The 27,327-nt window shown below is 40.7% G+C and overlaps 1 protein-coding gene across 5 annotated transcripts in view; it reads right to left on the bottom strand.

The window, feature by feature from the left end:
• brpf3b (bromodomain and PHD finger containing, 3b) overlaps positions 1-27,327 on the bottom strand; it is a 75,158-nt gene extending 47,831 nt beyond the window's left edge. Inside the window, exons 1-2 of one of the 5 annotated variants that reach the window (XM_070858960.1) lie at positions 27,030-27,327; positions 15,016-16,411 (exon numbers count right to left, since the gene is read on the bottom strand). In XM_070858960.1, coding sequence (XP_070715061.1) covers positions 15,016-16,397 — 1,382 coding nt within the window. In that variant the 5' untranslated portion in view covers positions 16,398-16,411; positions 27,030-27,327. Of the gene's footprint in view, positions 1-15,015; positions 16,412-17,569; positions 17,664-18,090; positions 18,266-26,065; positions 26,482-27,029 lie in introns of those variants that run through there. The other 4 variants (XM_070858962.1, XM_070858964.1, XM_070858965.1 and 1 more) reach the window with 4 other exon arrangements.

The raw sequence follows: 27,327 nt of genomic DNA, 5'->3' as shown, positions 1-27,327 counted from the left end.
CTCCTAAGACAAGCGTTTTCAGACATGTTCAAGTACCTTCGTTGGCTGTACGGCCGCCTCCTCTGTCTTCGTCTCCGTCTACGCATTACTCTGCCACCTCTTCGATTGATCCTTTCAGTAAGCAGTGTGTGAGCAGTTACAAATAATGGCAGGGAAAGCACATGCCCCATGTCACTATCAATAATTTACTTTCACTAAGTTAAAATAATCTCTCTAATCACTGTACTCTCTGCGCTGTAAGTCTAATAGGCCCCAACAATATCTGTAAACAATTTCACTATATAAAAGCACTTTTCAAAATAACTATACAATACCTATTATATATACCCTGATCTAATATTCTGAGTAGAATTATATTTAAATAATTCTTTAAAGAATTCAACTATTTAGCTCCTTCTTTTCTGTTGCCTCCACCCTTTCTCCGATCTTGAAAATGACGTCCGTAGTGCCCTTTCCCTTCTGTTAAATCCAGTAAAAGCAACTATTTCTCAGCGATCTTTTGGGCCTTGCATCAGTCCAACGAAGTGCATGCTAGATGCCGAAACTTGGGATGGGCCTGCATGGGCGATCATTTCGGCGATGCGAGCCGAAACTTGGGCACCTGTTTTTTTTCAGCAATGTTTTGGGCCTAGTTTCCACTTTTTCCTCAAAATGGGCGATAGAGGTCTGTTTTGGGTGACAGATGGGCCTTAGATGGAGGATGTGAAGTGGACAGTCTAGCCCCTTATTTTTCGGGATTGCCGGAATATCGCCCAATTAAAAAACCGCTAGTTTCGATTTTTTTCATTTGGGCGTTAGCCGTAGCAATGTGAAATGGGCGTTAGCGATTTATTCCGTCGTGCAAGGCCGGCGTCCACAGCAACGGCCATTCTGCACATGCGTGTTTTTTTTCAGGTGATTAACTTTTCCCGCGACTTGGGAGGTCAGGGGTCATCTGCACATGTGCACAACAGACCGAGACAGAGAGACATACACACGTGCGAGTGTGGTTGGAAAACTGGATTTTGAGGATATTGAAGAATTGTTTTTTGACGAGAAATAACTGAAAATAATAAATAAATAAATAATGGAGCACGTAGAGGAGGCCGTGTTGACTGATGTCGTAGAGGTGGAGGTGGTGGGTGAAGGGCGTGATCTGGGTGAGGTGGGAGAGGAGATGGGTGACAAAAGTTGTGCCAAGTGTTTTTCCAGAGGAGGCAAATGCTGTCCTCGTCCACGAGGTGGAAACTCATTGGGTCCAGTTGACCCGGGGTGGTCGTGGGAAACCACCCCCCAGGGTTTATCAGCGAATATGGCAGAGATCGCCGAAGTGGTCTCGTCAGCGGCACATGAAGTCCATGAGCCGAACCAGTGCAGCAAGCGCTGGAACGACCTTGTTGGTTCCGGAAGAGTAAGTATTATATTTATAAATTGTAATGATGCAATGACTCATTAATTCAAATGTAGATCTGCTGGATTGTAATTAGGCTGGTAACCTTGGTGTCTTAACCTCGATCTTATTAAATTTCTTCTCAAGACCGCAGATATAACCATGCATTCAATTGCATACAAAGCGTATTAGCATATAACATAAACGATGAATAGCATGGGCGATAACTAATTGCGGATTATCTGTGAGTTCTGTTGGGGGTTGTGTGATAATAATAGTATCTATTAATATCTGTAATAGTACCTAGGCAATGAGCTTATGCTATGATCTTGTCACCTTTGCAGAGGAAACGGTCAAAAAACTAGGCCGAGCAGAGGCGAACTGGAGGAGGACCGGCAGATCTGTGCCAACTCACCAACCGAGGAGCGGGCGTTGGTGATAGTGGGGGTCCACAATTGTTCGGCCACCCGTGGTGTTGAACTTGTTCTTGTGCCACGTGAGTAATGTATAAAGCATTGGTGATTGGTTTTGCAGTATATGATTGATCTAATGTTACGTAATTAATGATGGGATCATGAAATATCATTGTAATGCAATGCAGATTCTGTTAATTATATGTGATGTCTGTCAGTGATATTTATAGCCGTAGTGTTGCTCCTCGTACATATGCCTGCGTAGCATAAGCATTCTCATGTCACCCTGACATCCCCTTCTCTTCTACTAACCTCATTTATGTTTTCTAGGTCCCCGGGCTTTGCAAGCTCCCCAGGCTGTATGTGGAGGCGAGGAGGCAAGAGCCTCTTCTCTGCTCATTCAAGTGTTCTTGTCTACCGAGGACAGTGAGAAGGTGGAAGAGCCTGCAGCAGGTTGTTCTAATGTTCCTGTGGCCACGTCCTCTGACTCTTAAACAGTGCTCTCACGCAAGATGTGCACATCATGGATGCTCCCTGGAAATTTTGCATTTACTGCCATTATTATTTGCTTGTGGTCGACAAGTTGCACATTCAGGGAGTGGAATCCCTTTCAGTTCCAAAACCCTCTGCATCTTGAAACGGTGCTCGCAGGGCGATGTGCGTAGTCTATTGCTCCCTGCGCTTTCAGTAAGTTTGCTATTCTTGAGAAACCAAAAGCCCTCTCAGTCTGTGGCATCCTAGTCATAGTGAAGTTTATAAAATCCATCCTGCATACGTAAAGGGCTTCAGTCACCTGTCGAATGCAGCAATGTGTGGTGTGCTGAGAGATACCGCAAATATCGCCAGCTGACGCCTGAAAGGAGCCCGATGCATAGAAGGAAAGTGCCGCAGTAATCTTGACCTCAACAGGTAGTGCGGCCCTGATGGTGTTGGTAGGCTGCAGATCTCCCTTAATTAGCTGGCATAGCTCACTGATGACCTCCTTTCGGAAGTGCAGCCTCCTAAGGCACGTGTTATCGGACAAGTCCAGGTATGATCGCTTATCCCTGTAAGTGCATTGGGTGTAAGGTCTCCTCCTCCTCAGCAGTATGCCACCTCCTTGATTGGGCACATAATGGTCTTCAAAAAACCTTCTCCCATCTCTAGTCTGCAGCATGTGAGTAGTCATCAATACTGGCTAAGAAATTACAGGCCCCATTACTATAAATGCACTATTATGTCTTCAAAATTATTAAATTGTCCTCTAAAAACACAATACAAACTCAATTCACCACAATGTGATTAGATGATTTTAAAACGACCTTAAAAGCACTCAAATTACTTCAAAGCTCCCATGAACTTGAGCCAGCCTTTTATGAAAAGTCCTCCAAATTACAAAATGGCATCCATAGTGCAGTTTTTCTTGAGCGTCTTTTTGGGCAGCATATGGGCGAGATGCTGAAAGTAACACTCGGCGATAATCTGAGCAGTATTTGGCCGTTAGTTTCCATTATAAACAGTCTTCTGGGTGATGACGTCAGATTTTATTTAAAAAATATGGACGAGCGGTTCAGCTAATTTCCGGCGTTAATTGTATGCCGAAAGTTACACCGGCGATAAATGGGCGTTAGTTTCCATTTTTAAACCAAATATGGCGTTAAACTCAATCTCAGCGGTTACTGGGCGATCCCGATGGAAAGTCTAGCCCCAAGTCATTTTCTTCTCAAGGATATGACAACAGTATCCTAATTTTCTGTGGAGGTGGAATGAATAAGGTTGGATTTGCATGTTATTTTTCCAATCATGAATTATTACTCTGATTGTAAAGTTACTATTCACTCCCACAGAATACAAACAGATCATATTAATTAAAGTCAATTTGACCTCCAAATCAAACAGAGCTGGAGTCAAACAATGAAAAAGCACTATCTTTCTGATTTCCTGAAAATGGAGTATAAATGACAGTAGTGTGATGTTGGTAGCAGTATTTCTACATGTAATAACAGTACTGCAGAAAAATAACATGAAGAATTAAGAATCCAGTGTAGAATTCTTAACAAGGAAACTTTTTTCAACAAACAATCCTGGAAATGAAACTTCCAAGATCTAGGTTTTAAAGCCATACATATTTTTGTAATACAATGACAAGCTAGTTTGCATTCACAGTTCAATGAAGAATTCTTCTCATTTGAAGTTTAGTGAGCAATGTACATCAAAACTCTACTCCAGAAACTGCAGACGACTGGTTATTTGCACTATAGGAAACAAATTACTGTTGATAATTCAGCAACTACTCTGTTTGAGAAATAATATCCTGGGGTTTGCAAATATTCACAAAGTAAATAACATTTATGTTCCTACTTGAGACAGGAATAAAACTGTGGCTCAATACCTTGACCCAAATGAAACTGAAAAGTATTATTAGGCAAAACATGCCAAATGAGTCCCAAGAACTACCTAGTCAGAATGCCAAGTCAAATATCTCTGATCTGTAATCAGAGCTTACATGCAAAACTAATTACATCAGTGCAGTTATCCAACATAGTCCCGATTCTCACTCACTTTCAGGGTAGCTCCTCGTGGAGAGCACAGAGATGCCTCTTTAATTTTACACATTACAACAGATTTGAACATGCCGTTAAGTTGCGAAAAACGGAGATAAGGTCCCAAGGACTTAATTGGGCACAATTCCCAAATAAACTGCATAAAACAGGACACTAGCACATGATCCCAATGATCCAAACACAATGGTTATGAAAGTCCTTTACTGCTAGACCATGGAGGATTTAGATGATATTTGTTGCTGTTCAATGCCAGTTCCTAACACAGGTGGCATGAGCCCTGAATACCAACTGGCACTAGTGCATCCTTGCCAGTCATTGATGTAGGTAATGTTCCACTGTGTTTAGTACATCTGAGACAAAGTGACAGTTGTGATTTTATATTATTTTTGGAACAACCATTTTATGCAATGATTGCACTGTTCTATTTTTCAGTTTTCTTTTAAAGCCACTGGCAAATATTAGTGCAGACATGATGATCCAAGTTGCAGAAGCATTTTGTTTATTTTAATTCTGCTTCATTTACTCTCCATATGGATTAGAAACATACAGGGTAATTGGTCAATGGTTTTACCATTTAAAAAGCACAGCTTTGTTTTTTCTTGGGCTGAGCATGTAGTCACAGGATTCATTTTATTTTACATTGTTTCTCACATCCTTGCCCTAATAAGTATACTCTTTGATGTTATTATTTTCTTGAACATTCATTGAATGTCCTGAATACCAGGGGGAAAAAACCCTGAATAGCAGGGTTTGAAAACAGATGCATTGGCCCCAAGTTTCCACACGATAAAAAACGGGAGCCCCTCCGAGCTGGGCGCCCGTTTTTCGCGCCGAAAACGGCGCCGGAAAAAAAACGCGCGATTCTGGAGCGCCCTGCAGCTCCATGTCTGTTGGCGCGGCGCCCAGGGGGGCGGAGCCTACCACTCGCGCCGATTTTGTAAGTCGGAGGGGGCGGGTACCATTTAAATTAGTTTTTTTCCTGCCGGCAACCCTGCGCGTGCGTGTTGGAGCGTTCGCGCAAGCGCAGTGTGAAGGAAACATTAGCACTCGGCCATTTTTGTAGTTCTTTGTAGCTGTTTAATTTTTGAACATTTTTTAAGAAAAGCACATTGCCATCACCTGCCATCGGGGAATGGCTGCTGAACTTGAGGCTTCCTGCAGTCTTCTCACCGTCTCCTTCCCCCCCCCGCCTGGAAAGGCTCCCCCCCCCCGCTGCGTTCGGTCGGTCGGTCGGACCCGCACTCCCTCCCTCCCCCCCCCCGCCCGCCGTCGGGAACGGCTTCCTCCTCTCCCCCTGCCATCGGGAACGAACGGCTTCCTCCTCCCCCCCACCACAGGAACGAACGGCTGCCTCAACTTGTGAGGCTCCTGCAGCATTCTCCCTGGCTGAAGCACTTTCACACAGGTAGGAAGATGGTTTATTTAATCTTTTCTTTGCTTATAAATTTTTATTCAGGTTGGATTTATTTGTATAATATTTGTATAAGTATAAATAAGGATTTATTATAGAATTTAATGACTTCCCTCCCCCCCCCCCCCCACCTCGTTCTGGACGCCTAATTTGTAACCTGCGCCTGATTTTTTAATGTGTAGACAAGGTTTTTTCAGTTCTACAAAAATCTTCACTTGCTCCATTCTAAGTTAGTTTGGAGTACATTTTCACTGTGGAAATTTTGAAATCAGGCGTCAGTGGCTGGACACGCCCCCTTTCGAAGAAAAAATTCGGTTCCAAAGTGAAACTGTTCTAACTGACTAGAACTGCAGAAAAAAAAATGTGGAGAATTGCGATTTCTAAGATAGTCCGTTCTCCACCAGTTGCTCCTAAAAATCAGGCGCAGATCATGTGGAAACTTGGGCCCATTGACACAGAATTCTTCCAATTCTAACCTACCCTTGTTGAAAAGCAGTGAAAACTTTATCCCAATTTAAGACAAGAGGACTCTCAGAAAATTCTCAACCATTTACTGGCGAAAATTGAACTAGTCGATGATACAGATCCTGGATTGTTATATGGTGCAGAAGTGAGGCACCACAGGCGGCACTGCCTATCTGCAATATCATAACGGCACTTGCATGTGCACTCATACCAAAAATAATTCATGCAAGGTTTATACAACAACTTATATTTATATAGCACCCCTCAAATCGAAGAATGTCTCAGCTGCTTTACACGGGAGAGGAGGAGGCGGAGAGCAAGAACCAAAAGAATGGTTAACAGATATGTTTTAAGAAGGGTCTTGGGAGACGAGAGTAGCAAAGCTTTAGTCTTCTGGTACAAGGTTAACTAATGAAGAATAATATTGAAAGTTTATCTTATGAATTATTGCTCCTTGATTGACTTTAAGGAGTGTTTGGATTGTGAAACAGATAGTAAATGCTATAATAGCACCAGGAAAGCCACATTTGACAGAAAAAAAATCAAATGGCACCAATGAAGGGGAGGGGGGGCGGTTTCTCAAGATCCATTCATTCACCAAAAGAAACTGCACACTTCCTTTAATTCCAAGAACAGTGACAATTAGAACAGTTTTTTTCCAGCCTTGTTTAAATAATTAAGCATATCATCACTTCACAGCACCGGCACATACATGGTGGCATAAGGAAAGATGTGGTTTGTGCACAGTACCTCAACCATTCACTGTTTTTGTCAAATACAACGCGCCTAAAACCACCCAAGCGGCAAGCCAAATCACGAGCAAAACTTAAAGGATAATTCTACTATGGATGAAAAATTCAAATGCCTCCATCCTCAGAACTCTTGTAGTTCACACAATTGGGACTAGAATTTAAAACTGCACCTTTTGGTGGGTAGGGTACAGAGCAAAAGAATACTTACAACTCTCAAAAATCATTTTTGAATACAGCTCCTACCAATTCTATAACTTACAACTATGATCTATTTGGTTTTGAATTCGGAGTAATAAAACATAGATATACACAATTATTTTCTAAGTAGCGACCTATGTAAAGGGACTACTTTAAAATGTCCCATCTTTGAATGGATTACCTGATTCACTATTGGAACAGCCAAGGCTGCCTTTTGACATCACAGGTAGTACTACAAACTAAGTGTACATGTAATGCAGTATTGTTGTTAATAAATCTGCATTCAGGAAGATATATTGGCCTTGGATGGGGTACAGTGCAGATTCACCAGAATGATACAAGAATAAAGCTTTGCTATTTTTCTCTTTCAAGGAATTGGAGGTAGCCTTTCGATTTGGGTTAGAAATTGACTGGGAGGCAGAAAACAGCATGGAGATTGATAGAAGTAGAAAACAGAGTGTGGAGATAAAGGAGAGATACTCGGATTCATGGGATGTGACAAGTGTGTTCCCCAGGGAACAATTCTGGAGCATTAACTTTTCACCACATTTATTAATGACTTGGATTAAAGAATAGAAAGAGTTGTGTATCCAAGTTTACAGATGACACCAAGTTAGGATGGATAGCAAGTGGTGCAGATGGGAACAAGAATTTGCAATGGGTCGTAGACACATTGGGCCCAAGTTTTCACACGATAAAAAACGGGCGCCCCTCCGAGCTGGGCGCCCGTTTTTCGCGCCTAAAACGGCGCCGGAAGAAAAACTCGCGATTCTGGAGAGCCCTGCAGCTCCTTGTCTGTTTGGCGCGATGCCCAGGGGGGCGGAGCCTACACTCGCACCGATTTTGTAAGTGGGAGGGGGCGGGTACTATTTAAATTAGTTTTTTTCCTGCCGGCAACCCTGCGCGTGCGCGTTGGAGCGTTCGCGCAGTGTGAAGGAAACATTGGCACTTGCCCATTTTTGTAGTTCTTTGTAGCTGTTTAATTTTTGAACATTTTTAAATAAAAACACATTGCCATCAGCACATCAGCACTGAGGCTTCCTGCAGCCTTCTCACTGTCTCCTTCCCGCCCGCCGTCGGGAACGTCTTCCTCCCCCCCCCCCCCCCCGTCGGGAACGTCTTCCTCCCCCCCCCCCGTCGGGAACATCTTCCTCCCCCCTTCCCTCCACCCCCACCCGTCGGGAACGTCTTCCTCCCCCCTTCCCCCCCCCCCGCCCGCCGTCGGGAACGTCTTCCCCCCCACCCCCCCCTGCGGTTGGGCCCGCCCGCCGTCAGGAACGTCTTCCTCCCCCCCCCCCTCCCGCTGCGTTCGGGCGGGCGGTCGGTCGGTCGGTCCCGCACTCCCTCCCTCCCGCCCGCCCGCCGTCGGGAACGGCTTCCTCCTCCCCCCCCCGCCGTCGGGAACGGCTTCCTCCTCCCCCCCCCGCCGTCGGGAACGAACGAACGAACTTGTGAGGCTGGCTGAAGCACTTTCACACAGGTAGGAAGATGGTTTATTTAATCTTTTCTTTGCTTATAAATGTTTATTCAGGTTGGATTTATTTGTATAATATTTGTAGAAGTATAAATAAGGATTTATTGTAGAATTTAATGACTTCCCTTCCCTCCCCCTCCCCCCCCACCTAGTTCTGGACGCCTAATTTGTAACCTGCGCCTGATTTTTTAATGTGTAGACAAGGTTTTTTCAGTTCTACAAAAATCTTCACTTGCTCCATTCTAAGTTAGTTTGGAGTACGTTTTCACTGTGGAAACTTTGAAATCAGGCGTCAGTGGCTGGACACGCCCCCTTTTGAAGAAAAAATTCTGTTCCAAAGTAGAACTGTTCTACCTGACTAGAACTGCAGAAAAAAAAGTGTGGAGAATTGCGATTTCTAAGCTAGTCCGTTCTCCACCAGTTGCTCCTAAAAATCAGGCGCAAATCATGTGGAAACTTGGGCCCATTAATAAGTGAATGGGCAAAATGATGGCAAATGGAGTACAACCTGGGCAAATGTGTGGTCCCACTTTGGACCCAAGAAAGATAAATTGGAGCATTTTCTAAACGGTGAGAAACTGGGAACTGTCGAGGAGCAAAGAGATTTGGGGGTTCAAGTACATAAATCATTAAAAGCTAGTAGACAGGTATAAAAATCAATTAAAAAGGCTAATGGAATGTTGGCCTTTATCTCAAGAGGGCTGGAATACAATGGGGAGGAAATTATGCTCCAGTTGTAGAGGCTTGGTAGAACCCATCTAGAGCTCTGCACTCAGTTTTGGGCACCACACCTCAGCAAGGATATATTGGCCTTGGAGGTACGGTGCAGATTTATCAGAATGATACCAAGGTTTAGAAGGTTAAATTAAAGGGACAGTTGCATACTTGTATTCCCTCAAGTATAGAAGATCGGGGAGTGATCTGATCAAGGTATTTAAAATGTTAAAGGGATTTGATAGGGTAGATACTGACAAATTATTTCCTCTGGTGGGGTAATCAAGAACAAGGACATAATCTTAATCTTGGAGTGAGACTATTCAGGTGCAAAATCAGGAAGCACTTTTTCTACACAAAGGGTAATAGAAATCTGGAACTCTCTACCCAAAAGGCCGTGGATGCCAGGACATTTAGGGCTTGAGATGGAGATAGATTTTTGTTATGCAAGGAAAATCAAGAAATACATAGCAAAGGCAGAAAAATGGAGGTGCAGATTAGCCATGATCAAATTGAATGGCAGAGCAGGCTTAAGGGGCTGAATGTCCTATTCTTGTTCCTAATATTCCTCTGGATATCTTGGTTGAAAGAGAACAGTTACACTTTTCTGGTCTGCCTTAGATATTATTATGTTCAGTGATACTGGTCACTCCAATAAGAGATCCCTGTAAGTGATGTTTAGAAATGTGCTGTACTGCCCGATATCTAATCATACGTTTGTGTAACAGATTAGAAGTTATCCCTTGGTCACGAGAACTGACAATCACAACACAACCAATACTGCTCACCAGAGTTGGCTTCTGGGCCAACTGTAAGGCTCTATTTAAGGCTTACTCCCCATCACTATACTTCTGTATCATATATCTGAACACTATGCCAACAATGCAAAACAGTATTGTTGCAATAGTAAAAAACAAGTATAGGCCAAGATGATAAGTACCTCAAAGGACACAATGTAGTGGTTCATGCATTGCTTGGAAGATGATTATATGGAGAGTAGTAGGCCAAGTTTAATAGTGAAGATATAGGTATAGATCAATATACTTCCTCAATTACTTTTCAGGATCAGGTATATTCATTCATACAGAACTTTGTGTCAGAGGATACAGTGTACACTAGTGTATAATATACATGGTCTGTGAAAGAAACAGGCTCGTCTCATTTTAGAAATAGTTTTTAAAAAATGATTTTGTTCCTATAAAAAGATAATTCAACATCCCATTCCCACCCTCAAGTTAATGTCTCAAGCTGATGGCTGCTATATTCAATCATCACAAGCATTTTAAAGATCTTAAAAAGTTGCTACTGCAAAAATGTGCTATTTCTCAAATTGCTTTTTTACTTCAAAATGCATTCATGAAGTCTATCAACAGTGAAGGTTGACAATACTCCCTTAATCAAAAGAAAAAATATATGAGAGGTATCCACTTAGACCGTTTCCTTTCTTCTTTCAACATTTTATTTTTCTAAATATTTATTCACTTCCCTTTTAAAAACTCATTATGGATTCTGCTTCCACCACTGTTTCGGGTAGACCTTCCTTGTCTTAACAACCCAATGCATTACAAAAATTCTTAACCTCGCAGTTTTTTTTAGGTAATCATCTTAAATTTATGCACTCTACTGAAAAACTATCAAAATTTCACAATTTTGAGCAACTCTAAATCACCCTTTAACCTTCTCTGAACTAATAAAAAGAGCCCCTCATAACTGTCTCTGGTAGCAGCTAAATGAATCAGTTCTGCACCCTCGCATGCTTCCTATAGTAGGGTGCCCAAAACTGGACATAATATTCTATATGCAGCCTAGTCAATGATTTCTATAGGTTTAGCATTCTCTATCAGCTTTTGTACTCTATAGCTCTATTTATAAAACCTAGGATATTAGGTGCTTCTTTTTAAAAAAAATCAACTTACCTGAAGCCCCAAGTCTCTGCTCCTCTACCATTTAGTGTACTTATGTCCTCCTTAGTCTCTCATAAAAATGCATCACCTCATATTTCCCTGTATTAAATTTCATCTGATATATTTTTCATTTAAAATCAGGTGACAGTAGCATGCTCTCTTTCATCGGATGCCAATGAAAGCATGATGTACTATGATTGGGGGAGCTACCAAGGAACGGTCCAATAAGTCAGTGAGGCATTCATATACCTTTGTGGTGCCATCATTTCTGCTGACCCAGATTCCTTTGGGAAAACAAACCCTCACCTACACTAATCATCTACCAACTCAAGGCATGTTCAATCTTGGTCTGCAGATATGGGTGAGCAAGTAGAGGCAAGTGGGAAGAGATCATCTCTCATGCAGTCTGACCTGCCAGCATCCGTTATAGGTCCTCTTTTTCTTTCAAATATCAGATAGAGATACAGTATTCCCAGTAAACACCTAATGATATTAGTAATGGCCCTGGCAACAAAAAAAATAATGTATAATTGGCGTAAGAGCTTAAGCCAGCAAGAAAGAGAAAACTGGTTAATAGCTGAAATACACTTCAGTTAATATTACTGTGCCCTTTCTACGAATGTACAGTATTCCCAGTAAACACCTAATGATATTAGTAATGGCCCTGGCAACAAAAAAAATAATGTACAATTGGCGTAAGAGCTTAAGCCAGCAAGAAAGAGAAAACTGGTTAATAGCTGAAATACACTTCAGTTAATATTACTGTGCCCTTTCTACGAATGTCAGTACACGTGCCACTTAGCAATCCATGTCACATACATGAGATCAAAATTTGACATTGTACACGCCAGAAAAGCAAATGGCATGCATGCAAAACTGTGCCCTTTTGACAAACGTCATTATACTTGCACTCAGCAACCGTGGACATCCATGTCACATGGACAAGATTACATTTTAACGTTGTGCATGCCAGAAAGGCAATGGCATGCGGGACTGATACGCTTCCAAATACTTAATGAAATGCCTGTCTATTTAAGGCAGGTGCTTCCACTTTCACTGGTCGTGCTGACCAGAAACTGTGTGGGGCACAAAATGTGCAGATTAATAGCTGGCCACCCATTTTCATGTTCTTCAACTCTCAATTTATATTTCCTGACTGTCTTTGGTAATTGGAAGGGAGAACAAGGCGGCAGAATAATGCAGGAGAAGCAAGACACAAAAAGACAAAATAGCTTTGAAGAGAGTATAACGATCAATATACACATCAAAAGGAGATCAGAATGTATGCACAATATCACCAGTAGCAGTACAAGATTTGTGAATTCCCATTTATATTGTATAAACTCCATCAACTCTTATTATTGTTACTGCCTCAATTCACACAGCTACATCTCAGAGTAGACAATCTCTCAGCTGGGTGCAGATTTTCAGCACACACAGGGATGACAACTGAAATACTTAAGGAAAATCTAGAAATGGACAGGGGAGAAATGTTGCCACTAGCATTAGTGGATTAATACCAATATGCTATATGGAAATGAGGAAAATAAAATCAGCAAACACACTTCAAAATTTTGGAATGCATTTCTTGTAATATTCTTAAATTATCATATATTTCATAGCATTATATAGCTTAAAACACACTCAAGACAAAGAACAAGTTTGGAAGGACAAGGTCTAGTAATTATACTCCTCAGTGTTCTTCTCAAGAAGACAGGTTATAAAAAAAATGTACATGCCCACTATCACACTTTAATGAATCTGACTGATATCACAGGTGGTTGAGGTAGTCCTGTTAATTTGCTGCAAATATTTTGGCTCCCAATATTTAAAAAAGTCAGCTGGTATGGTTCTAGGTATATGGCTCGGTGTCAAATTTTGTTTGATAAATGCTCCTGTGAAGCGCCTTAAGATGTTTTTCTATGTTAATGGAAGTATATAAATGCAAATTGTTGCAATTGTGTGTATGAAACGGTGAAGCCATGAGGCATCAAGAAACTTGGCTTTCTGGAGAGAGGTAACTTCTTTGCTTGTCTGAGAATATGACCCCAATCTGGCTCAGATTCAATTTGAGTGATTAGAAAATGTATTAGAAATTCATCTTTCTGGAGATTAACTGGACAGTCTACCGAAAGTGAGCTGGTCTGATGCTTTTATAAACTACCATCCTAAGTAAGCCACTATACGATCTTAGGTGCAGACCATTAAGTTTTTGTCAGCTGCAAAATTAATTGGCATCAGATAGAACATGCCTGTTGGCACAGACCATGTAGGTGACACCGATAGTGTAACATCTGAAGCTGCCTAAACGGATAGCATTGTACATACTGAAAATGACTGCAGTCCATCAAACAGTCCCTAACAAGCTGCAGTGAATTCTAACCTGCTTTGATTTTATCATGTTTCTTTTGGGATGATACATCCTTCAACAGAAAACCTTGGATTCAATGTTCAGCAAACGAGGTGTTCAAGACGGACCCTTAAAGAATCACTATTCACAGATGGAAACTTCAATCAAGTATCCAGTATGATACGGATACCAGAGGCACAGCATCAGTCCCTGGATCAGAATTCCTTTTTTATGGCATCAACTTAATCGGTTCTGAGGAGACTACAGGAAAAATTCTGTCCTAATGGCATCCACAAACATCTGGAATCCTGTTTTGAAGGGATTATTCAAACCACATTTTAGACACTTGTGGAAACTGTATTCTTAGAACCATAGACGTTTACAGTGCAGAAGGCCTTTTTTTTTAAATGGCCAGATTTTCCTCTCCTCCACCACCCCCAACCCATACTAGTCTCCCAAAACAAGCACTCAACTCAGAGCTCCGACACTGCAAGCGAGTCCCAGGTGCACAAAGGAAACGCTTCAAGGACATCCTCAAAGCCTCCTTAAAAAAAAGTGCAACATCCCCACCAACACCTGGGAATCCCTGGCCCAAGACCGCTCAAAGTGGAGGAGAAGCATCCGGGAAGACGCCAAACACCTGAGAACTCATTAGTGTGGAAGCAAGTCATCCTCGACTCCGCCGAAGAAGAAGATACCATTCTCGAACGGGCTGTGTCAATATCACTTTGAGCCAGCCAGAGTGAGTTACCGTTCAGTTTATCCTACCCTTCTGTGCGGAGGGATCTTACCTTCACTCTCCATTGAGAATCCAAATAAGATCAGGAACTTACCGTTCAGGGAACTCGAGAGTTTGACTTTCATTTTCTTCCATTACCATGTGTACCAATGCATAGTGCCAAACCCATCTGAATTTTTTTTTTAAATAAACTGTTTTTCTTTATATTTGATAACTGTGAGCTGCAATAGAAAACTGACTGTGTAAGATCTGAAATTATTTTGCAGTGAGTTTTGAAAGATATTTTCAACAACTGAGACTTGTAAAAGGGACATAGGAAAACCAGTATAACACAAGGTTGAAAGAAAATTAACATGGATTAAAAATAGTAATGGTGTTTTAGAGGACTGCCAGTCACATCGGAGCTCTGATGAAGAAGCATGAAGCATTTTCTTCAATCTATTGTTTATTGCACATACCCAACAAAAAGTTTCTATGTGAAAAGAACTCTGGAGGAGAACAATATGTACTGGACCACTATATATCCACAAAATGTTTCAGCTCCAGAACTGAAAGAATGGAAGTTGTTGCTAAACATCTTAAAAAAAAAGATAAATTCAGCAGCATTTCTCCGATATTATTACATGGTATATTAGCTTGTGAAAAATAACATCTCTTAGTCATCTCTTTAAAAAAAAACTCACCTGTGAGTAGGTATCTGTGGCACAGTCACCACTGGTACTGCTGCACGTCGCTCTTCAAGAAAGTTTCTAATTTTTTTAGCTTTCTGTTTAGATTTGACTTTGGTCTTTTTAGGTGACACTTTCTTTGGACTCTCGCCATCACCAACATCTTTCTCTTGGTCCTCGTCTTCTTCCTCAGCCTCAGTATCACCCAACGAGAGAATCTTTTTCACTGACCCTGGTGGGGAGTGGATATCACAATACGCAGTTTTTCGGACACTGAAAGTTGTCCCATTGGCACTAGTTTCTCGGACCGGTTCCATCTTCATGTACAAACCGGCCCGCTGGGCACAGGTCACATGGAATGCCGTATAGCAATTAGCTTTGTGACACTGAATAGATGCTCCAGCACCTTTCTGTTTGCAAATATAGCATACTAACTTCCACCTAGCAGAAGGAATGTTCTCTATGCTGTCTATTGGCTCCAGAAACACAGTATTAGCAAAGCAGACCTCTGGTATCCATAGAGCACAAACTACATGGGCCCATCGGCCATCGTCTGTCTGTTTAAAAGCACCACCATTATTTGGACACAACGCGCAATCGACGGGTCTGGAAGGAGACTGCAGGCAGCAGCGGCAAAGCCATTGTCCCTCTGGAATATATGGCACTCCATAGCACTCCTGATGTACAGCAAGATTGCAGATATCACAAAATAAGATCACATTGCTATTCTGACACTCACCATCCATACAAATACAACAAACTGCATCTTCATCAATTAGAGCCTGGGGATCACCTTTATTCCGGCTTTCAAAGTAAGATTCCTTTTCCAGTTTGTCCATGAGGCACTCAAACGTCTCTTGGGAGACTATGCCAAGCACGTCACTCTTACGCTTTTCATTGATCATTTCGAGCCATGCATAATCCTCCTCATCCATATCGTACTCAACTTCAACATCCAGTTCTTCCACTGATTTTTCAATATATCTGTAATATGCTGATGGTAGGGGTGGGGCATCAGGAGGGTTATAGTCAATAATTCTAAAAGAAGGTTGAGGTAATTCAACAGAGGCCCCAGCTGCATGCTTAGAGGATGACTCTTTCCTTTTGTCTTTGCAAATTGTTTTTTTGGACTTTGAAGGAAAGAGAGGTTGTTCACTGTTTTCTTTGTTACTATTACATTCTGTAATTTCTTGGGCAGTCAAGTCATCTTCAGTGATAATCTTTAAAGTATCAAATATGCTAATTCTGTGCAGTCTGCCATCAATGTCTACCTCAACCATCCGTTGTGCTTGAGCATACGTCAATGTTTCTCTGCTTGGTGAGCATTTAAGTCCATAGGGAGATGGGGAACGACGACCTCCACAGCTATTTCTCATCTTCCTACGTGGTTTTCGCATACTCTATTGGCAATCTGTGAAGCAGTAATACAACTGTGTCAGAACAGAAATTTTCATTAGCGATATCTCCTTTATATTAGCTTTTTAAAAAAAGAAAATACAGAATATCTTTAATGTTGTGTGCTGCACTTCAGACCTACAATCTCCAGTGTAAAGTGCAAAACAATCCCCAAAGACAAACTAAGTTTGAAAGGACAAAAGTCTACAATCACACTGAATCATAGGATTGCAGAATGATAACAGCACAGGAGGCTATTCGGCCCATGCTAACTCTCAGCTAGTCCCACTCCCCCGCCCTTTCCCCATAGCCCTGCAATTTTTTTTCCTTCAGATACTTATCCAACTCCCCTTTGAAAGATAAAATGGAGTCTGCCTCCACTGCCCTTTCAGACAGTGCATTCCAGATCTTAACCACTCGCTGTGCAAAAAAGTTTTTTCTTCCTTTGCCTTTGGTTCCTTTGCCAATCATCTTAAATCTGTGTCCTCTGCGAGTCGAGCCTTCGACAGTTTCTCTGTTCAGACCCCTCATGATTTTGAACACCTCTATCAAATCTCCTCTGCTCCAAGGAGAACCACCCCAGCTTCTCCAATCTATCAACGTAACTGAAGTCTCTCATTCCTGGAATCACTCTTGTAAATCTTTTATGTACCTTCTCTAAGGCCTTCACATCCTTCCTAAAGTGTGGTGCCCAGAATTGAACACACTACTCCAGTTGGGGCCAAATCAGTGTTTTATATATGTTCATCATTATTTCCACACTTTTGTACTCAATACCTCTATTTATGAAGCCCAGGACTCCGTAAGCCTTTTTAATTGCTTTCTCACAACTAGACCTGCCACCATCAACGATTTATGCACACATACTCCCAGGTCTCTCTGTTTGTGCACTCTCTTTAGAATTGTACCATTTAGTTTATAGGTCCTCTCCTTTCTACCAAAATGCATCACTTCACACTTTTCTGCATTAAATTTAATCTACCACATGTCTGCCCATTTCACCAGCCTATTTATATCTTTCTGAAGTCCCCTCCTCACTGTTCACTATATTTCCAAGTTTTGGGTCATCTGCAAATTTTGAAATTGTACCCTGTACACCCACATTCAAGTCATTAGTATACATCAAGAAAAGCAGCAGTCCTAGAACCGACCCCTGGGGAATATCACTGTATACCTTCCTTCAGTCCGAAAGACATCTGTTCGCCACTACTCTCCGTTTCCTGTCACTTAGCCAATTACTACTGCTGGGCATTTTTTCCAAGTTTATGTGGACATAGTATATTTCACCTCCACCATCCTGCTTTACTAAAATGATACTAAATCTGACAAAAAAAATTCATTATTGAATGAATAAGTGAATTCCTTTCAACAAAATCAGAAATATTTGAGGAACAACTAAACTGGAATTATGAGAATTGTAGGAGACTCAGTATCTCAGAGATAATTTTCTGTGTTCTTCCTTCTGAATTTTGTATTATGTCAAATTGCCTAACTTGAACAATGAATGCAGGAAGCTCAGCCTTTTAAAACTAAGCCATAATATTGTTAAGAACTGATCAAGCAGAGGACAGAAAATTCCTCTTCAAACACCTTAAAATAAATGTTCCTCTTCATTTTAGTGTCTTTACAGATAATTTGATATATTAAAAATGCCACAACAATCCTGCACAACCACCATCGATGCAGTCCACTGACCTAGCAAAAAGAATGTGATCATACATAGAAGTTCACAAAGTTTTACACCTTCAGATGATTATTTGCAAAACTGGAAGTATCTCATCTCGATTGATTTCCAGACAGTCTGATCTGAAAACAAAAGGGACTTCCAATTTCAAAAGAATATAATTAAACATCATCTCACTATCCTAGTATCATTTCCAAAATGTGGTATGACTCTGGAGGAAGAAAAAGGCACTCCTCTGCAATTTCACCGTCACCCCATAATTGCTTTACATTCCCAACACATTACCATTAAAACTTAACCTATTTAATGTACTTAGAATAATATATAGTTAACTTAAATTGGATGCTAGGAGCTAAATGTCCAACATTATAATGTGCCTTACAATCAAATCTATTGATTACTTTGTCTTTCTTAAGAAAGGTGCTCCTCTGAATTCAGGAGAAGCCTTGTAAAGAGTGTAGTCTTTTTTGCCATTTAATTTATTTTCTCTGTCTGATAACTCTCACATTCCCCCTGAAATTGGGTATCCAGAATGCTGGAGAGAAGGCGGTGGCAGTAGGGGATTTACCGTCCTGACTCCTTACCTTTTTCATACTTGGCGCAAAAACTGCATCTGGCCTAGAAGGATGTCCCAAGCGTTTTTTTTAAAAAAGACAGCGGCACAGACTTTGTGCCAAGTTTGGTGAAACTGATACTTTGAGACTAGAAGTTTTCTAATTATCTATTTACTGCCAAAAAGAGACAAACCCTCAAAAAAAATTTCAAGTTTACTTTATTGGAAAGTCTTTGATTATTAGCCAAACAGTCAAGGGTAACCACAAATGAAGTTTAGGTGTCTGGATAACTTACACACATTACCTTAAGCAATGCCTTGTTTGCACTTCAGTATGGTCCACTCAATCACTTATCTGAACATCTTTTTCATGAACAATAACTCAGCTCAAAGTGTTTCTGTTACCATACTGCACTTGTTTTTAAAAAGTTCCTTTTTAGGATAGAACTGCTTTTTATTGTACAGGTACTGCATATGGCACAATCAGACTATGTAAGTTGGGTGCCAGGAGACCACTCAAATAGAGACCTCTATACACTATTCCCCCTATTGATAATTATTCTTCTCGATTTCAAATTCCCTCTTATTGGAGATCAGAGACCCATGACTAACAGGTAGATGGGAAGGAATTGGGCTCTCCATCCTGGCTAATTTCTAAATTTATGGACAACACCAAATTGGGAGGGATAGTCAACACTAAGAAGGACTGCAACAAATTACAAGACATTAATAAACTTGAATAGGCATATAATTGGCAAGTTAAGTTCAACATAGATAAGTGTGAGCTATTACATTTTGGCAAGGGAAAATAAGGAGGCCACATATTACTTGAAAAATAAGAATCTAAATGGGGTAGAGGAGCAAAGGGATCTGGTAGTACAAATACACAAATCACTAAAAGCTGCGACGTAAAGAAGGTCATAACAAAAGCAAGCCAAGCACTGGGGTTTATTTCTAGAGGGATTGAATTGAAAAGTAGAGAAGTTATGCTAAACTTGTATCAAACCTTGGTTAGACCACATTTGGAGTAGTGTGTACAGTTCTGGTCATCATATTGTAAAAATGAGAGAGGCACTGAAGAGGGTACAAAAAAATTACAAGGGTGTTAGCAGAACTGCAAGGTTATACTCATCAGGAAAGGATGAACAGACTGGGTCTCTTTTCTCTTGAAAAGAGAAGGCTGAGGGGTGACTTAATGGAGGTCTTTAAAATTATGAAAGGTTTTGATAAGAGTGGGCACAGAGAGAGTTCCGCTTGTGGGAAAGAGCAAAACTAGAGGCCCAGTATAAGATAGTCACCAAGTAATAAAATATGACATTCTGAAGAAACCTCTATCCAGAGTGGTGACAATGTGGAACTCGTTATCACAGGGAGTAGTTGAGGTGAATAGTTTAGATGCATTTAAGGGGAAGCTAGATAAGCATATGAGGGAGAAGGGAATAGAGGGTTACGCTGATTGTTAGATAAGGAGGCCCGTGTGATGCATAAACGGTGGCATGGACTGGTTGGGCCAAATAGTCTGTTTCTGTGCTGTATATTCCAAGTAATCTTTAGATTTAAATGGAGGCTCAAAAGCAGCTCGTGAGACCAATAAAAATATGAATCTCCAATGTGGTCATGCCTGCAGTGTTCTCTCACTATATAATGCAATGCCACTAAAGGAAGATGAACCGCATATCTGTGACTGATGGCACGCTATCAACACAAAAGTGCACTGTGATCGCATTTAAAACGCAACAGAGAAATTAGGTACAGGCTGCATAAACGAATTATGTTCAATAGTTCAGACAAGTGTGTATCATACATTCAGTTTGGACAAAAATTGTGTAAACTGATTCAAGCTCTCCCATATACAGTCCTTGTCCAAAGTGACAACTTCAGAAGGCATGTGAAGTGGTTAAATCCAGCTAATCTGTAACTAGGTCTCTGATAAATTCTGAACTCTCTGGAACATAAAGTGCAAAAGTCAGGGCACTGAAATTACAGTCAAGAGAAGGACTGGATGCATAGGTTGGGAGGTGGAGCACTCAGCTCCTCTTTACTCTGAAGTGCCTTGATTAAAAGGTGCTATATAAATGCAAACTCTTAACATTCAGAAAAGTTAATTGTCACCTCCATCATCACCAGTAAAAACCACTACTGACTCCTGATGAAAATTATTTGCAAAATATCAGACATCTCAAGATTGCCCAGAAATATGCATCAAAAGTAAATTGTACCAGAACTTTATTGATAATCCTTTTGTTACCAGTCGGTTATGGTGGTGTGTGTGTGGGGGTGGAGGGGGGAGAAGAGAAAATGCTTGTATCACAAGAGATAGAAAAAAAGTGAAGAAATTGTGAAAAAGAAAATAAGTCATACATACAGGATATAAAAAAACATTAAAAAGCATCAAAGAAAATGTCAGGGAGGGCAAAAATATTTAAAAGGCTATTAGAAACCTCCCCCAGTAGCGAAGTTGGTAAATTAACTTCCCAGTGTACAACTGTGTCACATTAATCAGATGATCCCAGGTCCAAACGGCAGCCTCCATACCCTGCTAATCTGAAGTGTAGTCACTGTTGTAATGTAGGAAATCAAAACACCATAATCGAATAGTATGAACAATTTAAAATAGGGATTTATTGGTGAACCTCGAACTCCAATGGCCACCATCGTCTAGACTCGTATGAAGCCAAGGCCTGTGGAACTATCTTTGCAGTAGTCATCAACTTCAGGAGTTATGGAATAAATATCTACTTAACTTGAGCATGCATCAAATAAATGTCTCATCCACTTGTATAATTTTCTAACAAACAGATATCTCTCATCAACAGCCCCTTTCTGTTTCAATGTATAAAAATGTTTAAATCTGTGGTGCAATCTTTACTATTCTGGCATTCAAACTTGGTTTAAATATGACCTTTGGAGTCTGTTTCAAGGCAATCAAAGTTTAGCTTTTTTTTTAAAAAAGTTTGTCCCATTGTCCACGGGAGTAAGAAAAAATTAAAAAAAGATATATTAAATAAAAACAAAGTTAACATTAAAATAAAACAGATTGGGGGGGCAGAAAAATATGGAGCACAAAATTAAAGAAGTTTAAAATTGTACTTTCAGTATTTATTTCAGTTATATATAGATTTATTAAAGTAATAAACCTGCATTGGGTAGCTATATTGGTGTAATATTAGTGTTTGGTTCAACATCACAATGCATGCACTCAATTTTAGCCTGCCAGAGAGACAGTCAATAATGAAAATCTCCGTTGAGAAGCTAGTAGAGCAATAACTTTTTAGTCAGGGATTTTAGTAAATTAAATCTGCTTACAATTCACTAACTGTTGGGTATTCAGTCACAACTACACCAGTGATTCAATAGGCCAAAAATCACAGTCTCTATGCACACGCACCCGTAGAGGTCCCGCAAGTGCCAGTTCTCGGCGTGCAATGCACATGCACCGAAAATCGGCATTTGTGATCTGTCAAAATGTCTTTTGACAGTTCCAATGCATCCCCGGGAGAAAGGCCTTCACAGGCAGAGATATGAGCTATTTGTCCAGCAAATGTCCTTCAAATTCTTGCGCCTGGTAAATGCAGGCGTATGGCCTGCTTTTAACAGTGTAAGAGTTTTAAAAGATAGAAAAACAAAATGTTATCAATGATTTTTATTAGAAATCCTGTTCATTAAGGCAGGTTTATTTTTACCCCTATTAAAACATATTTAAAAGAATTCAAAAAAAATAATTGTCTAAAACATTTAATTAAATTCAATTTCAATTGATTTTAAATATGTTAAGTATTTTTCTTATTTATTTAAAATGTGTTTGTTTTGGGGACTATCCCCATTCATAGAAATGGTGACATCCGTATAAACAAACTCACCATTATTGTGAATGGGAATACGCCATTTTCATTGGTTGGTCCGGCCCACGTGATCCCAGGCTGCACATACGCTCAGAGAATACATGGGCCCCCAACACTGGCGTGTGAATGGAGGCCTCGGAATGCAAGTCTACGTACCTCCGGGACCACCAGGTACTTGCGTTAAAAAAAATTTGGTCGGAGATAGCCTCTGACCACAATTTCTGGGCCAACATTTAGTACCAAAATGGCAGGAAAGTTCTGTTGTTCTATTGCTGTATGCCTACACATCACTTCCAATCCTACATTCTTCATCACATCCCAAAATTAAAATTCATGGAGTTGTAACAAAAATACTTCAATGCTGAAGTTTTTTTTTCTTTTCTTGCCAATTTTGCCCCCTCTCTGCAGGCATTGATTGTTCTAATGTTACCAGCACCTTGTTCCTTGTTTGAAAATCCATTATTTGTGTGCGAGTCTCAGCAGTGAGTGTCAATAGGCTATTCAACCACAAGACATTCCACACCCACAGCAGGGGGTTGCTGGATAGCAATCAAGCTGAGACCAACTGTAAAGCACCTAAAACTTGTGAACAAGTAATTCAGCACAGACTGGAGATCCAACCTCAGACTTTCCTCATCTGTATGGCTTAGCGAAACATTCGATAAACTCACTAAACATTGGGGGAGTCTTCCCAAAATACGTAGTTGAGAGAGTAGAGATTTAAAAATACACACACACATACTCAAACTGACGAACTATCAGTGCTTTCACATTAATTCTAGGCATTTTATGAACACACAGGTCTGTAACACAAAATTGAAAATTTACACCACATACACAGACATCATAATTCACTGATCTGAAACTTATTCAAATCATACATGAGGATGGTCATGGGCAGTGTCTGTCCTGTTCGGGCAAGAACTTTACATGATACATAGTGCAGGTTGGAACGAAACAAGACACAAAATGAAAAGGGGAACACATTCATAAGAACATCAGAAATAGGAACAGGAGAAGCCCATAGGGCCCCTTGAGCCTGCTCCGCCATTCAATAAGATCATGGCTGATCTGATCATGGACTCAGCTCCACTTCCCCGCCCGCTCCCCATAACCCCTTATCGTTTAAGAAACTGTCTATTTCTGTGTTAAATTTATTCAATGTCCCAGCATCCACAGCTCTCTGAGGCAGCAAATTCCACAGATTTCCAACCCTCAGAAGAAATTTCTCCTCATCTCAGTTTTAAATGGGTGGCCCCTTATTCTAAGATCACTTGCCCTCTAGTTCTAGTCTCCCCCATCAGTGGAAACATCCTCTCTGCATCCACCTCATCAAGCCCCCTCAAAATCTTATATGTTTCGATAAGATCACCTCTCATTCTTCTGAGTTCCAATGAGTAGAGGCCCAACCTTTCCTCAAAAGTCAACCCCCTCATCCCCGAAATCAACCTAGTGAACCTTCTCTGAACTGCCTCCAAAGCAAGTATATCCTTTTGTAAATATGGAAACCAAAACTGCACGCAGTATTCCAGGTGTGGCCTCACCAATACCTTATATAGCTGTAGCAGGACTTCCCTGCTTTTATACACCATCCCCTTTGCAATAAAGGCCAAGATACCATTGGCCTTCCTGATCACTTGCTGTACCTGCATACTATCCTTTACGACCCCAAGTAACAACATAAAAGAGAATGAAAAGAAATGCTTAAGACAAGAAAACAACTAACAAAAGTTAGTACAATAAAGTAGTTCCTTCTGTTTAAAGAAACGGAAAAGCAGAAAACGTTCACAGAATAACTAGAACACTATATTGACATCCTTAGCCCAGCTTGCAGCTCCCAGAGCTGCAATTAATGTTTCAACTTCAGCATACAGTATTGGGTAATAATGCTGCTTCAGAACAATAATCCTTTGTTTATTTGACCAGTATCTATATTTGAAAATAACATGTCTTCATTCTCATTTCTGTCAGAATGAGAAATATTTAAGAAATTGCAATATGCAATGGTTTTATCTCTCCCCAGCTCCCAGGTGGTGAAGTAGTAACTGACTTGTTACCAATCACTAAGTTTTCATACAGTAGTTGATATTGGAATGTAAAATTCATATCAATCTTGACCCATCATATTGTATGCATGTGTTAAATCGTTGTATTGTATAGGTTAAATCACTAAAAACTAATGAAATTTCTACATTAATGAATATTTTCTTTCCTCTAAACAATAACATACTTATGACCACAAGCAGCTACCAGCTAATTAATTGATTCTGTCTTACATACAACTTATCATATAATCAATTTTTATTAAATCTTTCTGCGTCTCCCCATCCAAAAAAAACTGAAATGGAACACACCATGGGTAATGTAATGACCAGATTGAGTAGCAAAGAGAGAAATTTCCATTGTACTTTTATATTTCTAATAATAGGAACCAAAGGGTAGCCAGAGAGGGAGAGGAAAGAGGGGAATGTTTTTGTTGTTGCACAACTATACACCTGTACTGGCAGTTGTGATGACAGGATCTGACAAAATCCATCAATATATTTAATGGCATCATCCAATCATTGCATTGTTAATTTCTATACCTTTATTTGCATATTTTTTTTAATTTGGAACTGGCACGGAGATCAGGAATACTAGAGATAATTTGCTGATGTAAGTAGCATGGGCAAATGGATTACATGATTTATTTTATTGTAAATTACTTCTCCCAAGTCAGAATGTCTGTTTATGCCCTAAAACCTGTGAGGTATATAAATATTCAGTGTTCAATTTGAAACAAAGGCAACATATCTCCATCAGAGATAACTGTATGGAATATTAGTGTTACTTCCCAAGTTATAAAAATAAACTACATTTCAGCTCCAACTCTTTGCTCTAGAAATGTCATAATTGATTCCACATTTCAAACAAATGCTTTACTTCCTGCTATTCAAAAGTTTAGAACTACAAAAATGTTTACGAGATGCATCCCATGCCATATGGCCAAGATATGTACAGAATATCTACACAATTCATTTATTTTAATAAATTTACAAATTATTAAAAGCCAACATATCAGCATTTAATAACAAGGACACTAATTTTAAATCAGATCAAAAGAAATTTTACTTGAGGAAAATTCTCCAAAATGTAAATCTGTAAATTGTTAATGGCATCATTACATTGTCCATATAGATGTTTTCATTGAGGACAACAGGCATTAGGGAAGGCTTCAATTTAAATACTGTTTGCAATGTTTATATATTATTTCAAATGTCTTGTACAATTTATTGGTTTCCCGTCAATGTAAAGCACCACTAAAATACTAAATTTAATTTTACATGATTTGTAATAGGAGGATTTTTTTTCCGAAAGAATAGCTCGCTTTATGACTTCCCAAATTATTTAGGTTCAACACCACATAAACGTGGTCAATTCTCAGCAAGTCGTCGAGGATGGCTTGATATAGTAATTCTCAGTAGATTAGAGCTTTGTGTATGTTATTATTTACTAGTATTTCGTGAACAAATATTTACCTTTTGTACAAACATATCAAATAAAAACTAAGGGCTACGCTAGAACAAAATCGATCAAAAACCAGTCACATACATTTCGTACTAAAATAACGGGGAAACCGGGACTTAAAGCATTTGTTCAGGTTACCATTATCCTCGTCCTGTGAGCAATATAGTGGATATCTATAGAAAAAATAAGCGTGCGCTTTATTCCAAAAGTTGGACTGGTTGTCATATTACTGTGTGTTGTACATTGTTGACGTGGCCTGAGGTCGCAGCTCAGTCCTTTGTGTGCCAGTTCACCTCCCGGGTGTGGGACACCGGCAAACTGGCGGCTGTGTCTATTCTGCATCGACCTCAGCTGTTCGATGACGTAGAAGGCATCGAGGGTCAAAAGGTGGCTGACGTCACTGCAGCAAATCATTTTCCCGGGCGCGTTTGAATTTACCTCCTGTCGGCACAGGCACCCACCCAAGGCCGTGATAAAACACGCAACAAAAACCTTCGCTTCCCCCGCCACCAAAATATCCCAACTGAAAATATGATTCACAACCCCTGTCCACTCCAACCGCCGAACCCCCTCAAGAGGAATTTTCCACTTCAACCCCCCCCACTACACACACACACCCTCCCAAACAAACGCCGGCTCGACCTACCTTGCTAACGGATGTATATTAGCACGTGAATGATCGACAGCCGCGCCAGCCAATCGTCGCCAGCGATTACGTTCGCTGGGCACAAATCAAGAAAGGAGACGCTCCTCGCCGACCAATCAACGCGGCGCAGGGGCGGGACTTGCAGCTTCTCCTCCTCCCCCACCCCCCTCCCTCCAGGTTCGGTTGGACGGAGAGAATTTACTGTAGAACAAGATGGCGGCTATTTCCACAACAAGCGACCCCCAACGCATATTAATTACAGACCTCTAACGGCTGACCCCGAGTGCGTTTCATTCGCCGGCGGCCGCGCAACACAAAGCTCGCAGCTTCACTTTCCAAACCCACAGGCAAACAAACGCGCAACAACGCGTTTAAAAAAATAAATAATCCCCCGCCATTTACCTGGTATGCGAAACGAGCGGAGAGCGAGAGAAAAAAAAACTCCCCTCCGGGACACAATAATTATTAATGGCACCAGAAGCGATCTGCCGTTCGGTTGGCCGCTGTTCAACGCCGAATATGTCGTCTTCTTCGATCGGAGCGCTTCATCGTGCGCCCGAGGATGTTTCGTCGGAGCCTGGCGACGACAAAGACGGGACTTTAATGGAGATTTTTTTTTTGAGTGCAAGGAAAGAGTACGTAAGATAGCGGTAGAAACGCGAACCCTTGCCGCTGGTCGCGGGTGGGGGGTGGGGGAGGG

This window comes from Pristiophorus japonicus, chromosome 17 (assembly GCF_044704955.1).
Source record: "Pristiophorus japonicus isolate sPriJap1 chromosome 17, sPriJap1.hap1, whole genome shotgun sequence".
NCBI classification, from domain to species: domain Eukaryota; kingdom Metazoa; phylum Chordata; class Chondrichthyes; family Pristiophoridae; genus Pristiophorus; species Pristiophorus japonicus.
Note: the sequence above shows the minus strand (reverse complement) of the source record. Positions and strands in the feature narration are given on the sequence as shown.